Source organism: Acipenser ruthenus, chromosome 11 (assembly GCF_902713425.1).
Source record: "Acipenser ruthenus chromosome 11, fAciRut3.2 maternal haplotype, whole genome shotgun sequence".
Lineage (NCBI taxonomy): Eukaryota > Metazoa > Chordata > Actinopteri > Acipenseriformes > Acipenseridae > Acipenser > Acipenser ruthenus.
In genome coordinates, this window is record NC_081199.1 from 12,397,770 (window position 1) to 12,413,491 (window position 15,722).

Genomic DNA, 15,722 nt, shown 5'->3' on the forward strand with positions numbered 1-15,722 from the left:
ATCATGTGTTTATTGTGGCTGCATCGCAGTTTACACACAGAGGGTTAGAGTTGAACTGACCAAGAATTCAACAACCAGCCGTCGTTATTGCATTATTATTAGTATTAGTTTGATTCTTACTGTAGTGTTTATGTTGTGTTTGTGTTGTATTTGCATTGCTTCTGACTTGTGTTGCATTGTGATTGTGTTGCTGCTGTCCACTGCATAGCCTAAGCACAGCACTACACAGCCCAGCACAGCACCACACCATAATATGGTGTTGAGAGCACAGCTTTTCGTGCACGGAGGGATCCAGGTGGCACCGCTGTGCCGGATTAATTATTATATAGTTTTTGTTTGGAGACTGTTTGGTTTTTCTTTCCCCCTGATACCATTGTTGGTAGCAGGGGTGACTTTATTATTTTGATCGACGGCTTTTTGAAATAACAAAGCACTTTTTTTTTTTACTGAACTTTGTGTGGACATTCCCTTTCTGCACTTCACCACGCAAATCCTGACAAACCCTTAGTACATAAATAAAAGTTAATGTGTTTTTTACTCTCCCCAGAAAACATTATTTTTTATGAAGACACAAATCAAATTTTAATTTTTGTTTCTTTTTTTAAAAAAAAGCTGTTTTCTTTATTACAATGAAGGATCTACATTGCACTGAAATAGATACATGAAAATTAATTAACACAGTCGTTTTCCTTTATTAAAGGTCAATATTGAAACATTTTTGAGAAGGAACATGGCATCCCCCCCAAAAAAAGGGCATCTCATTTGCTTATGTAATGTCCATCAATATATAGTCATGCGTAGGGGTTTATCAGACCTCAAAATGAATAGAATGGCAGAGTTCAATATATTTTATTCACCTATCAAACATTCCTTATCTATTTCTGATAGTTTACACTGTAGGCTATAAAGTTGGAGTATGCAAATATAATGGCTAAATTCCAATTCAGGCACTTACAACCTGAATTAGAATTTAGCCATTATATTTGCATACTCCAAATGAGAGCATGGCAGTCTGTAAATACACCTGTGATTAAATTAAATTAGAGATAAACAAATGTTTCCTGTAACAAAACAGTAATGCATTGTATTGGTAAAATATTCCTTCCCTTCCCAAATGATCTTCAGTGGCAATGCAGACAAACAGAGATAACATAACGGTAATATGGGAGGGTGCCAGCAGAAGATAATACAATACTGTGCTGACAGAGGTAATAAAAAAAAATAAAAAATAAATGTTGGCGCGCTTTGGATCGTTAACTGTGTGTGTGTGTTTATTTAGCAGACACCTTTATCCAAGGTGACTTACAGAGACTAGGGCGTGTGTACTATGCATCAGCTGTAGAGTCACTTACAACTATGTCTCACCCGAAAGATGGAGCACAAGGAGGTTAAATGGCTTGCTCAGGGTAACACAATGAGTCAGTGGCTGAGGTGGGATTTGAACTGGGGACCTCCTGGTTATAAGCCCTTTTCTTTAACCACTGGACCACACAGCCCCCTCTCTGTGTGTGTGTGTGTGTGTGTGTGTGTGTGTGTGTGTGTGTGTGTGTGTGTGTGTGTGTGTGTGTGTGTGTGTGTGTGTGTGTGTGTGTGTGTGTGTGTGTGTGTGTGTGTGTGTGTGTGTGTGTGTGTGTGTGTGTGTGTGTGTGTGTGCCTATCAGTGTGTCTCAGTGCATGTCAGTGCAGGTGGGGGTGTGTGTGTGTGTGTGTGTCTCTCAGTATATAACAGCAGCAGTACAGAGGCTCTGAGTTAGAACTGACTTACTCTTGAGTGAGGAGAGAGACCAGAGAGAGACCAGAGAGAGAGGCTGCACACAAACTCACAGGTCAGTCCAAAACGACTCTGATCTCAGTCCTTTAGAAGCGCACGACTACTCTGTCATTGTTGCTACAAATTGTCTTCCTCCTAACTTGTTACTTCTCATCTCATATTGTATTCTTGGGTTATTTGCACTTATTGTAAACTACACTGTATTGAAGTATTGTCCTGTAAGTTACCTTGGATAAAGGCGTCTGCCAAATAAACTCATAATGATAATAATAATAATAATAATAATAATAATAATAATAATAATAATAATAATAATAATAATAATAATAAAAGGGCTTGAATCTCGTGTGTAGCCTAGTAGTTGGTGCAGCATTGTGTGTGTGTGTGTGTGAGGGTGCGTTTCAGAGTTCAATAGAGGTGTGTATCATTGATGTGAGAGAGTGAGAGAGTCTGCTAAGAAATAAATAAATAAATATTAATAATAGTAATAATAATAATAATAATAATAATAATAATAATAATAATAATAATAATAATAATAATAATAATAATAATGTGAGAGTCTTAATGCAGCTAGCTCATTCCAATAGTGTGCCAGCGAGTTTCAGACCCTAATAGACCCTAATGCAGTTCTGCATCATTCAATACTGTACTCAATACTGTGACTGAGTCTATGTGCCAGTGCGTTTCAATATGTAAGATAGGTTTGTATCACTTTATAATCTGGTGGTGATGTCTCACGTTCTCCACATCAGGGTCCTGCTCCCAGGGCCGGCCTCAGGCTGTGCAGTGCACTAGCCAGTGATGATTAAGTGCGGGATCCAGAACATCAAATGAATGCTACAGTAGCAACCGTATCTTAAAATTAGTATATAGGTGCATCATGTAACCATACAAGAATAACCAGGCAGAAATAAATACATAAATAATAATAATAACAACAAATACATTTTTGACACTTCACACTCTGTGTGCAATGCCACTTTTTTACAAAATGTTTTTACAAAATAACCCCTGGGCATTATCAAATCTTTTTTTTTTTTTTTTTTTCATTTTACGTTCTAAATTACTTGGCTATAAATTGCAAAGACATTTTCCTAGCTTTAGCGGCAGCAAAGTCCTTTATCAAATGTGAGTATTCTAAATTCTTGGCAACTTCGCTCTCATTTGACAGAATGGCCAAATTTGACAACCTTTTTTGAGTCACTGTTGAGCGCAGTCTTGATCCGTTTCAGCCTGGAAAAGCTGTGCTCACCAGAAGCAGCCGTCACTGGAATGATCGGACGGCTCCCTATGTTTTCATGCATGTACTGCATCATTTTCACAGGACTCATAGCTGCGTGGTGCAGACATGATGAGCTGCAGCTCCAGCGTCAGGGGTGCAAATCATTTCGAACATTGGTGCTTAACTGTTTTAAAAGTTTAACACCAGAGAGCTATAATGTTGCTAAATTATCAAAACCACCACCATCCTTCAATTCGTTTTTAGTGCCTTGTGTTACAGTAAATATTTTTAACAAAATCTACCCAGTGCTTAATTTGAATCGGATCCTGCCGGAACAGGATCCGGCACCTCTCAGATTTGACTTTTTTCGTTCCGGCATCTAATTTGCCCGGATCCAGTACCTCTCGTGATTTATTATTTTTTCCACGGTTTGCACTGTAAATATTCTAATAAAAGCGATCAGAGTTAAAGTTGCCTCTCCCTCCTCGTTATGTCTCCCGCCCCCGTAAAAGCACATCCTATCCTGCCACACTGATTCCAGACCTGCTCTCATTTCTACATAGAGGTTATGGGGTGGGCTGGCGAGGTAAGTAACTGATCTTGAAAAGTGGTGGTCAGCTAGTGAGAGGTCCCTACGTAATCACGTCAGGTAGCCTAGTCGTCGCTACTGAATTTGAAACGTGTCGTGGGAAAGGAAAGTCCAATCAAAAATGAGGGAACAACTGCTCCTGATGGCGATGCCTTAGCTAGCAGTTCAGCATCACCACCGGCATGTCCTCCACTAGCTAGTAGGCCACTAGTGAGTCAGACTCGGGGGAAGGGGGGTCGGGGAGGACTAGTGATGGGCAGTTCGATAATTTTTAGTGACTCAATTCATTTGATTCAGTTCAGTTTGGTGAATCGATTCATTTCGTTCATTTGATTCACTGATTCAATGACACAAAACCAATCAGTGTAGACCGCATTAAGATTGTTTACGTAGGTTTATTTGAACCGGAAAGAACGAGTCGTTCATGAACTGCACATCACAAAAGCTAGGGAGAATCTGTATTTGGTTGACTGGGTTCATAAACATTAAATTAAATATAGTTTGACAAAAAATAATCATATATATTTAGAATACTGGAGATAACATAACAGTTGGAACCATTAGCATTGTTTAGCCATCAGTATCAATCTAATTTAATTTAACTTTAAAAAAAAAAAAAAAAAAATAGTCAATTGCATTTCTTACGTGGTTTTTTTTTCTGTACATTTGGAGTCACCCACTGTTTTTTACAACAACAAAAAAGAGAGGCTCGAACGAGTGTTATTTGTGGATCTAATCCGTGGTATTTATTCAGCACATAGCAAAACGCTGTTTGCCCAATTCCTCTTCTATCCAGTAAACCTTTGGGATTAGTCATGTAATCAATCACACGTTGAAGCACACCCATAACCGCAACATGTACATTTTCTATAAACAAAGTTTAAACGTGTATATAGTTAGTATTTTTTAGTGTTTCACACAGTAAAATAACATTTAGAAAATGTATATTTAATGTATGTGTAAAATATAATAGACGTTTAAGAATGTCATCCATTAGAATGTGCAATATCCTCCTAAAAGGTTGTTGTATTGTAGCTGATACTACGTTTCACCTTGTGGACTAAGGGGAATCGCCGTCATTATTAAATTATAAAATATTTAACCGTAGTTGTAAATTGTCATGTATAAAATACATTCATTCCTCAAGGTCAAATATGTAATCACAAGTTATATAATTATGCATTGGGTACAATAACGTTACAATACCAGTAGATGTTTGTATTTATTTATTTTGGAAATGAGGTGTATATCTCAATAAACGGTGTATATTGTGCCACATTTTTCACATTTATTTTAAAAAATAAGAATAAATATAATCAGTTTAATTCGATATTTATGTTGTGTTTGTTGGTTAATGAGTTGTCGCATTATTTCAATCCTCCTCCTTCATCCCTTTGTAACTAACTTACTCCTTGCTTGATATTTTTGTATCGTGTGTGTAAAAAGCGAACACGAACATATGTATTTGATTGAATGGACAGTGTGACTATCCAGGCGGCTAAATAAACGCTCTATATTATATAGGCAGTCATAAAAAATAGATAATAAAAAGTCAAATTAAATGGGGAGGTGGGCAGATATAAAAATAAATTTCAGTGGGGCGTGAGTAAAAAAAGATTGAGAACCCTGGCTTAGGCTGGACTCTGGAAAGACGCTCATCTGAAGCTGCCGCTTGCCGGTCAGTCTGATATGAGTGTGAGCCACTGACTGAATGAAAGCCAGGTGCCGGGGCTGAAGGTATTGTCAGCTCGTCAGCAACATAGTTTGACAGAATAAACCTACCGACCTACCTAATGGGTAGGTAAGTAGGTTTATTACGTTAGCGACCCTTTGCTAGCTGCTAACCCCACATCCTTGGTGGCTAGCTAGCTTGTTTCACAGCTAATCATTATGTGTGTGTGTGAGAGAGAGTGTGAGTGTGCGTGAGCATGTTTTGATATCGTCAACCAACTAACGTTAGCTAATCACTTCAATTTGGCTTTAGGTGACTAAAGCAGAATGGCAGCCAAAAAAAGAAAGATGGACATAAGGACGTGTTTTACAAAAAGTCAAAGTGTAAGTAGGATGGAAGATGTTGTTAAAGTAATAAACACAATTGATAATGATTCTCATAGCAAATGAAAAAATAATTTACTAATGAAGTTAGCAGTCATACTTTCTCTTTAAACAGCATGCATCAATTTATCATTTTATCAGGCGAGTGAAGCAGTGTATCCTAGTAAAAGCAGTACAGAGGCAGGTGGAGCAACAGGGTCGCAGGTGAGGTCTGTAATGGCTTAGTGATTATAACAGTGAAAGTGTTAGACTCAGTTTTGAGATATATTATTGTTTGGGACACATTGTGATATGATAGTAGGCTAATGCTGTATAGTAATACTCAGCAAAATAAGTTAGCATAGCCATATATTCTCTCTCTATATGACATGCATCAGTTTATTATTTTATCAGGTGAATGAAGCAATGTACCCAGGTACGAGCAGCAGCACAGACACAGGAGAGGCAGGCAGAGCACGTGAGCGTGCATGTGATCATGCTTGTAGTGGCAGGGGTAATGGTAGCTTACAGTAAGGCTGGGATAGGTTATAATTCAGGTTATTAGTAATTCTATAGCAGGGATGTCAAACCAGCTTCCAGGAGGGACACTTTATCATAGTGTTTTAAGTGTATACCAGCTAACTTCATGTCAATCAGATTGTCCTCGATTCATGTCCAGCATTCATTTCAAGCCACCAGAAGTGACCATTTAACAGCTGTCTCCTAAAAAAATTTCTTCCCGGGGGGGCACGCCCCTGAAGCCCCCTAGCGACCGCAACTCCGCCCCCCTAAAAAATGGTGTCCCCACCAATGTTCAAACCAAACCTACGCCCTTGGTCCGAGTTTACCCAGCGGAGGTGGGTTGTCGAGGATTTGTGGCACACTCTACAACCCGGTTTCTCAGAGACGTCGGATTCACTGGCCAAGAGTTGCGTCGCACAGTGAAGAACTTATCTGAAGCAACAGAGAGGAGCAGCAACTGGCTGTGGTTGAGACGGAAAGATTCTGGCTGGGGATCTCAAGCACAATAGAAAGAAAGAAACGCTGATGTACAGGTAAGTAAGCTGGGCTGAGTTGAGTGGGGGACAGAGGGGAGTGATGCTGGGACGCCAGAATCACCGTCGAGCCCTCTTGAGGTGTCGTGGGCTAGTCGACGAAACACCAAGGATGGAAGGTGCCCACTTGAAGACCCCAGAGATGTACTCTACTTAGCTCAATCCAGACGGTTGTCATGCTAATGCGCTGGGGAGACCGCACTGTGGTTGATCCCCGGAGCCAGCATTACAGTCGCTGTGTGTGCTGATGCGCTAGGGAGGCAATAAGCTGATCCCTGGAGCCAGCATTACACTTCAGCCATCAACACCAGACAGAAGGATATCTACATCATCGTATGGAAGGAAGCGCAAATGGATGGAGACACATATGGATCACATTAGTTTACGGTAAAGCTACGTCTTAGTTGGTGCTTATCTTGAGTTCAAATCAGCATGAAGTTTTAACATCTACTCTCATGTAATGGAAATCATCATCATAATTTGTGCAAAATAGTTAACAATAGATATGATTAATTTTGTATGTGTATAAAAAATAACAAACACACATAGGCTACAACTAGTAGTGATTCATTTTATTATTTATTTTACTGATTTGGTTTTAACATAAGTCCATGATTATATACATCTAGCCAAAGCATTTTGTAATCAACAAAATGTGTTTATAAACTAGCAAATCTTAACTTTCGCTGGAAAATGAAGAAGCTTGAGACCACAAAACATTATTTTACAATGTATTATTATCTGTTAAGTCTACTATTATTATTTTACAATGTATTATTATCTGTTAAGTCTACTATTATTATTTTACAATGTATTATTATCTGTTAAGTCTACTATTATTATTTTACAATGTATTATTATCTGTTAAGTCTACTATTATTATTTTACAATGTATTATTATCTGTTAAGTCTACTATTATTATTTTACAATGTATTATTATCTGTTAAGTCTACTATTGCCCACATAGCTTGCTGCGTGTAGCTGCTTGCTTTATGTTGGCTCAAGGACAAGCTAGATTATCCAAATGTTTGTATTATTATTATTTGTATTATTATTGTTTGCGGAGCGGACGAAACGTCGCCGCTATTATGTGTTTTGTACTTTTTAATTTTAAATACCTTGTGAGAATGCGTGACTGTCAGCTACTGATTGTTTAACTAGCTGACAGTCGCACAGACTTGGTAGACCCGTGCAGAATGTGACCGAGGGATAATATAATTGATAGTTAGTTAGTCCCTCGGTCACAAACTATAAAAGATCTGCCGTTTGGCTGCACTCGGTGAAGGGTTCAAGTAGTGGAGAACGAGTGTGTAGAGGAGGTAATAGAAAAAAAACTAGTCTAGAGTAAACACTTGCTATACATGCTGGCTAAAAACTAGCATGATACTTTTTTTTTAAATATTTTGTTTGATTATTATTTAATAAAATAGTGAGCACTGTATCGTCTCAGTTTCTTCAGCTACTTCCTGAGTCTGTGTTTCTGGTATGACGTCAACCCTGCAGCCATCCTGTTCACTTTTTCTCACGCTGTTTTCCTCTGAAGGGCTCCATGACGTATCGAGGCTCGTTACATTCACATGCCCCCCACCTCCAGAGTGGACTCGGGGCAGCTGAATGACTGCTTTACTGATCTGCCAGTTTCCTTATTCTCTGTAAATCAGATATCATGTGTTTATTGCGGCTGCATGGCAGTTTACACACAGAGGGTTAGGGTTGAACTGACCAAGAATTCAACAACCAGCTATTGTATTATTATTAGTATTAGTTTGATTCTTACTGTAGTGTTTATGTTGTGTCTGTGTTGTATTTTCATTGCTTCTGACTTGTGTTGCATTGTGATTGTGTTGCTGCTGGCTTTGTGTTGTCGTTGTGTTTGTATGACTTTGTGTTTGTATTGCTTTGCATTGTGTTGTGTAGATGGCGGTGTACAAGGTAACCGTGGCAACAGGAACCTCGGAATACTCCGGAACAATCAACTATATTTACCTGACCCTGATCGGAGAGGCAGGGCAGAGCGAGAGGACCGTGCTGGACAATGAGGGGCTGGATCTGTACAGAGGAGCGGTGAGGGGTGGAGATACACTCACGCACACACACAGGCTCAGACTCTAACACAACATACACACACACACACACACACACAGGCTCAGACTCTAACACAGGTACACACACACAGACTCAGACTCTAACACAGGTACATACACACACACACGCACAGGCAGGACCCCTTTGTGAAGGAGATGCTGACTCCGATGTTTCTCTCAGGTTGATGAGTACGAGATTACGAGCCCGGTTCCTCTTGGACCGCTCCGGTTCGTTCGGCTGGAGAAGTGCCGGTACTTGGTGGAGGATAACTGGTTCTGCCGCTTTGTCAGCGTCCGGACCCCAGAGGGCAACACTCACTCCTTCCCCTGCTACCGCTGGTTGGTGGGGGAGGTGACCATTGAACTGAGGGAGGGGCCAGGTGAGAGGGGGAGGGGCCAAGTGGGGAGGGGTGTGATCAGTGGAGAGGGATCGGGCTAAACGGGAGGGGGGATGGGAGAGGGTGATAACTATATTGAGATACAGACAGTCACTGAGTATAAACAGGTAGACACAGACTCTTACAACAATTACACCACAAACTGTCACTGTCCTCTACCCCCACTTTCCTCTCTCCTTTCTCCCCCTCTCTCCCTTTCCTCCTCTCTCAGCTATGAAGTTGTGTGATGATTCTCTCCCAGAGTTTCTGTCTCACCGCAAGAGACAGTTGGACGAGAGGCAGCAGATATACAGGTACTTTGGAGTGATGGAGAGAGTGATAGAATGAGAGTGTGTGTGTGTCTCGGTCTCAGTGTGTGTCTCTTTCCCATTTGTACTGAGCAGAGTTCCCATTCCCTTTCCTGCTTGTCTGTGTTTTTTTCCCCGGAAGGTGGCTGGCCTGGGAGCCAAGGATTCCGAAGTGTCTTGACGCCAAAACAGAGAAGGAGCTTCCGCAGGATGTGCGATTCGACAACGAGAAACAAGGAGACTTTGAGGGATCTCTGCATTATGCGTGAGTCCCACTGAGAGAGAGAGATGCTCTGAGAGAGAGTTGCTCTGAGAGACTCCTCCTTTTTCTCCACTCTTTCTCTTTCTCCCTCTCCCTCTCTCTCCCCAGGTTGCTGGAGTTGTCTCTCAAGAAGCTGGCCATTAATTTCGGGAAGTCTTGGGACACACTGGAAGATTTCAAAAGAATCTTCTGGAGGCTGAAGAGTCCGGTGGCAGGTAGGAACCCCTGTACCCACAAAAACACACCATGTACCCCTCTACCCCTGCACTACTGCACCCTGTTGACAGTGAATTGTACAAGTCCTGTATTTCCATGTATCGGGGCCTTTCACTAATTCACTGCTTTGAATAGACACTTTTGATGTGTGAATCAGTCTCTCTCTGTCCTCTCCCCCCTCTCCTCTCTCAGAGTATGTGATGGAGCATTGGAAGGAAGACTGTTTTTTCGGATTCCAGTTTCTTAACGGCAGCAATCCCACGATGATCCAGCAGTGCCGGAGGCTGCCCAGGAACTTCCCTGTGCGTGCGGACATGGTGCAGGCCTCCCTGCAAGCAGGGACCACCCTGAGCAAGGAGATGATGGTGAGACACCCCCCTTCTCTCTCTACACCCCCCTTCTCTCGACCCACTCTCTCCTCTCTCTAACCCTCTCATCCTCTCATATCCTCCTCTCTCTTAACCCATCTCTCTCCTCTCCCTCTCTCTATTATTATTTATTTATTTATTTATTTATTTATTTATTTATTAGCAAAAGCCCTTACACAGGGCGACTTAAAGTTGAACAAAAAATACATATTAAGAATTATAGTACAATTAAGATACAAAATACAATGACTTCAGCCCAATAAGAGCAAATACAAAACACAGTATGATTTGATCGGGGCAGTTCAAGAGCAGATAAGTGTTCATAGTTACATCAGGGTTAGATACGAGTGCAGGTGAAATACAAAATATTACAGATTAGGGTTAAGTATAGGATTAAATACAGTAAAATAGGGAGCAGATAAGTGCAAGTTAGAGTGCTATATTGTCCAGAAGGGAAGAGTTGTGTTTCAAAGGTGTGGTCTGATGAGGTGTGTCTTGAGGAGGTGCCGGAAGGTAGTCAGGGACTGGGCAGTCCTGACATCCATAGGAAGGTTGTTTCACCACTGTGGGGTGAGGGAGGGGAGCGTAGAGGAGGTACAGCCAGTCTTCTAGTGCAGGTGGAGAGGTCGGGTGGGGGCGAAGGGAGAGATGAGGGTCTGGAGGTAGCTGGATGCAGCCTGGTCAAGGCATCGGTAGGCGAGTACAAGAGTCTTGAACTGGATGCGAGCGGTGATCAGGAGCCAGTGGAGTGAGCGAAGGAGAGGAAGATCTGAGCATCATCAGCATAGAAATGGTATGAGAAACCATAGGATGTGATGAGGGGTCCCAGGGAGCTGATGTAGAGAGAGAATAGGAGAAGACCCAAGACTGATCCTTGGGGGGGACTCCTGTTGAGACAGGGCGAGGTGTAGAGGTTGAGCTGCGCCGGGTTACCTGGTAGGTGCGGTTGGAGAGGTAGGAGGAGAACCAGAGCAGTGCCAGAGATTCCCATGTCAGCGAGAGAGGATAGGAGACTAGAGTGATCAACAGTGTCTAAGGCAGCAGAGAGATCAAGGAGAATTAGGACTGAGGAGAGGGAGGCAGCACGGGCAGAGTTTAGTGAGTTAGTGACAGACAGGAGAGCAGTTTCAGGGGAGTGAGCAGAGCGGAAACCAGATTGGAGAGGGTCGAGCAGAGAGTGGTTAGACAGGAAAGTAGAGAGCTGGCGGTGTACTGCCCGCTGGAGGGTTTTAGAGCAGAATGGTAAGAGGGAGACAGGACTGTAGTTCTGGAGGGAGGTGGGGTCGAGGGTAGGTTTTTTGAGGAGGGTGTGATAGAGGCTTGTTTGAAGGCAGAGGGAAAGAGGCCTGAGAAGAGAGAGGTGTTGAGGAGAGATGAAGGGGAGCAATAGCTTGAAAGATGCGAGTAGGGAGGAGGTCCAGGGTGCACGTGGTGGGTTTGTGTCTCTGGAGGAGGGAGGAGAGGTCAGAGTCTGAGAGGGGAGAGAAGTAGGAGAAGGAGGGTGTGGTGTTAAAGAGTTTGCAGATATCAGATTTTAGAGGAGAAGAAAGAGGCAAAGTCATCAGAGGAGATGGAGGGGTGGAGGGTTGGGGTTGAGGAGGGAGGAGATGGTAGAGAATAGTTTCCAGGGGTTGTTAGTGGAGGATTGGATAATAGATTGGAAATAGGAGTGTTTAGCAGAGGAGTGGAGGGAGCGGTAGAGGTCTAGGGCAGCAGGGAGTTTGGTTCTCTTCCATTTCTTTTCAGCAGTGTGCAGTTTTGGTTCTTGCTGAGAGGAACACAGAGGAGAGCCAAGGTTGGGGAGGGGTGGGCAGGTCAGGAGGTGAGGGGACAGATGGAGAAGATGGTGTAGGTAGCAGAGTCTACAGAGAGTTGGAAGAAGGAGTCGATAACCCCTCTCTCCTCTCTAGCCCCTCTCCGCTCACCCTCTCTCTAACCCCTCTCTCCTCTTCTCTCTTTAACCCCTCCCCACTCTCTCTCCAGGCTGGGAATATCTACCTGATGGACTATGCTATATTGGATGGCCTTCCTGCTAATGTGATCCAAGGGAAGCAGCAGCACCTCACTGCCCCCCTGTGCCTCCTCTATGAACATCCAGACAAGGGGCTGATCCCCCTGGCTATACAGGTACAGAGACCCCCAGACAAGGAGCTCCTCCCCCTGGCTATACAGAGACCGCCAGACAAGGGGCTGCTCCCCCTGGCTATACAGAGACCGCCAGACAAGGGGCTGCTCCCCCTGGCTATACAGCGACCGCCAGACAAGGGGCTGCTCCCCCTGGCTATACAGAGACCACCAGACAAGGGGCTGCTCCCCCTGGCTATACAGAGACCGCCAGACAAGGGGCTGCTCCCCCTGGCTATACAGAGACCGCCAGACAAGGGGCTGCTCCCCCTGGCTATACAGAGACCGCCAGACAAGGGGCTGCTCCCCTTGGCTATACAGGTACAGAGACCCAGTCCTGCAGTCCTATACACCTTGTCTATACAAGCTGTTGCGCGATACAAAGCACTTTCAAATGAGTTTATTTGACTTATGTTAAAAATAATATATATAATATATAACTCGCTCTCTCATTGTGTATGTCTGTGTCTCACTCTCTCACTCAGCTGGGTCAGACCCCTGGCCCCAGCTCACCTGTTTTCCTCCCCTCGGACCCCCCTCTGGCCTGGCTGTTGTCGAAGATCTGGGTTCGAAGCTCTGAATTCCAGATCTTCCAGGTCCTGACTCACCTGCTGCGCACTCACCTGATGATGGAGGTGTTCTGTGTGGCCACACTGAGACAGCTCCCCGCAGTACACCCAGTGTACAAGGTACTGGGGAGACTGGGAACGGGTGTACCAGGGGACTGTGGATACTGGAAACCAGTGTCTGGGGGGCTGGGGTTACTGGGAATAAGTGTATGAGGGACTGGGATACTGGGAAACATCCATAGCAATACAACTCTCCATACAGGATACAGGGACTGGAGATTCGATCGGATAATTCACTGATTTCGTTCATTAATGGTGAGGCCATGTTGACAGCAAATTCACTGTTTTCAGTAATTGTATATTGGTCTCCTCTCAGCTCCTCACCCCTCACCTGCGCTACACGCTGGAGATCAACACCCGCGGGCGCTCCCAGCTCATATCTGAAGATGGCATCTTCAAAAGGGTACATCTGTCTGCCTATCTGTGTGTGTGTGTGTCTGCCTGCCTATCTGTATGTCTGTCTGTTTGTGTGTATGCCTGTCTGTGTGCCTGTGTATACCTCTCTCCCCTCTCACTCCCACACCCCCTCCCCTCTTTCATCCCCTCTCGCCCCTCTCATCTCTCTCTCTCTCTCTCTCTCTCTCAGGTTTCCTCTACAGGGGGTCCTGCTGTCCTCCTCCTCTCTCAGAAAGGGTATCAGACTCTGTCCTACGAGTCTCTTCAGCCCCCGTTAGATTTTCAGCGGCGCGGCGTGATGAAGCTCAGGGATTACTTCTACCGCGAGGACAGCCTGATGCTGTGGAACGCCATCCAGAGGTAACCAGAAACACACCTGAACCAGGAACACAAACACACACCTGAATCAGGAACACAAGCACACACATCTCAACCAGGAACACACACACACCTGAACCAGAAAACACACACGTGAGCCAGGAAGACACACACCTGAACCACAAACACACACACCTGAACCAGAACCACACACACCTGGGCAGGTACCAGGACCGAGCTGCCCTACACAATCTCACTCTCTCTCCTCAGCTATGTCTCCGGTCTCGTCTCTATCTATTATTCCTCGGACTCTGATGTCTCTCAGGACTCGGAGCTGCAGCTGTGGATCCGTGACATCACTGAGGAGGGGTTCGGGGACATCCCCCAATTCGGTGAGGGGGGGGGGGGGGCGATTATGGTGGTCTAATCCCTTTAATCTTTGTCCAGATGGTTAATGCATCGTTAATTTGTTAGCTGATTCATTGGCAGTATGTTTTGTGTATGTCTCATTTAATAATAGATTGTGTCTCTCTGTCTGTCTCCATCTCTCTGCCTGTCTGTCTCTCCCTCAGGTCTATCCAGTGAGTTGAGAAGCAGGAAGGAGCTGGTGACTCTCCTCAGTGTGGTGATCTTCACCTGCTCTGTACAGCACGCGGCTACCAACAATGGACAGGTAACCCCTGTCCCCTCACCCCTAACCCACCACCCCTACATCCTGCACAATTCTCACCCCTCACCTTGTGGTCTCCTTCCTGCCCTGCAGTTTGATTGGTGCGCCTGGGTTCCGAACACGCCCTGCACTATGCGCCTGCCCCCACCCACCTGCAAAGATTCTGTTACCATGGAGATGATCATGGAGACTCTGCCAGACATCAGCCAATCCTGCATGGAGATGGCGATCACATGGCACCTGAGCAGGGCACAGCCAGATGCGGTGAGAATCACACTGTCACCTGACTCGGTTCAGTTTCAATAACACCGATGAATGCACTAGAGCCCAAACGCTGGTCTGCTTGACTCAGCTTAGTTTATAATCCTGGAGGTTTTCCCATGCAGTCTGTGACTCGCTGCCTCGCTTTGTCTCCTCAGATTCCTCTCGGACGGCACACTGAGGAGTACTTCACAGAGGAAGCAGCCCAGGCAGAGATACGCAAATTCAATGAGACTCTGAAAGAGATCGAGCAGAAAATAAAGGAGAGGAACCAGAGCTTGGCGCTGAAATACGAGTACCTGAAACCGAGCAGGATCGAGAACAGCATTACTATATAGAGGGAGGACAGAGAAGAGAGGAGACAGGGAGAGGGGAGAGGCATCTACTACTATCTGAAACTTTATAATGGTACAGTGGGGATCCAGTCACAAGACTTTCACCTTATAATGAGGGGAAAAAAGGCTAGTGTAATAGCATTATGGGGGAAATGGGAGCCATGTCCTTAACATGTTATAACATTGTTTCCAATTTTAAGTGTATTTACCCTGACAAGGAAAGCATGAAGAAAATCGGTACAATTATGATGAATGCATTATGGATGTCTCTAGTGTTTTAATGTCCGAGAAAAATACATTGAATGCAAATTAAGTAAAGGTACAGTTAATGACATTTAAATCATGTTTTGCTAAGCAATTATGACTGAGTGATTAATTTGATTTGCTGATGTAAAACTAAAGAAAAGTATGCTTTGTAATTTGTCCTTTTAACCTCTTTTGAAATTTCAAACTGGAATAAATAAATAACAACCCACCTTGGCTTAGAGTTGGTTCCTGAACAGTGGCTGCCTGTGAATCCTCTGAACACACTGAAGAAAGGGTAGTGTCGCACTGGTAGCAGATATTGGTTGTATTTTGCTATTAAGTGTGAAAACAAATAATTTAATGTGAAAGCACATTGGTGGAAAAAGTCTACATAAATACATACTTGGAGATGAACATGGACATTTGACCTGATTGTATGATTAATATGTTTTT

At 43.9% G+C, this 15,722-nt stretch overlaps 1 protein-coding gene across 1 annotated transcript; it reads left to right on the plus strand.

Moving 5' to 3' along the window:
• Window positions 1-7,929: 7,929 nt before the first annotated feature.
• Window positions 7,930-15,498, plus strand: LOC117426941 (polyunsaturated fatty acid lipoxygenase ALOX12-like). Its single transcript, XM_034045198.3, has 15 exons — window positions 7,930-7,994; window positions 8,593-8,739; window positions 8,941-9,139; window positions 9,369-9,450; window positions 9,587-9,709; window positions 9,815-9,921; window positions 10,115-10,287; window positions 12,274-12,417; window positions 12,900-13,103; window positions 13,360-13,446; window positions 13,630-13,799; window positions 14,028-14,149; window positions 14,330-14,430; window positions 14,521-14,691; window positions 14,847-15,498. Exons 2-15 carry the CDS (start codon window positions 8,593-8,595, stop codon window positions 15,024-15,026), a joined length of 2,010 nt encoding a protein of 669 aa, XP_033901089.3. The 5' UTR covers window positions 7,930-7,994; the 3' UTR covers window positions 15,027-15,498.
• Window positions 15,499-15,722: the final 224 nt, after the last annotated feature.

Coding starts and splice junctions, on each gene's coding strand:
- LOC117426941 (XM_034045198.3), top strand. CDS start 8,593: ATGGCGGTGTACAAGGTAACCGTGGCAACAGGAACCTCGGAATACTCC. Junction 9,140..9,368: donor TGAACTGAGGGAGGGGCCAG/GTGAGAGGGGGA, acceptor CTCCTCTCTCAG/CTATGAAGTTGTGTGATGAT. Junction 10,288..12,273: donor CCCTGAGCAAGGAGATGATG/GTGAGACACCCC, acceptor CTCTCTCTCCAG/GCTGGGAATATCTACCTGAT.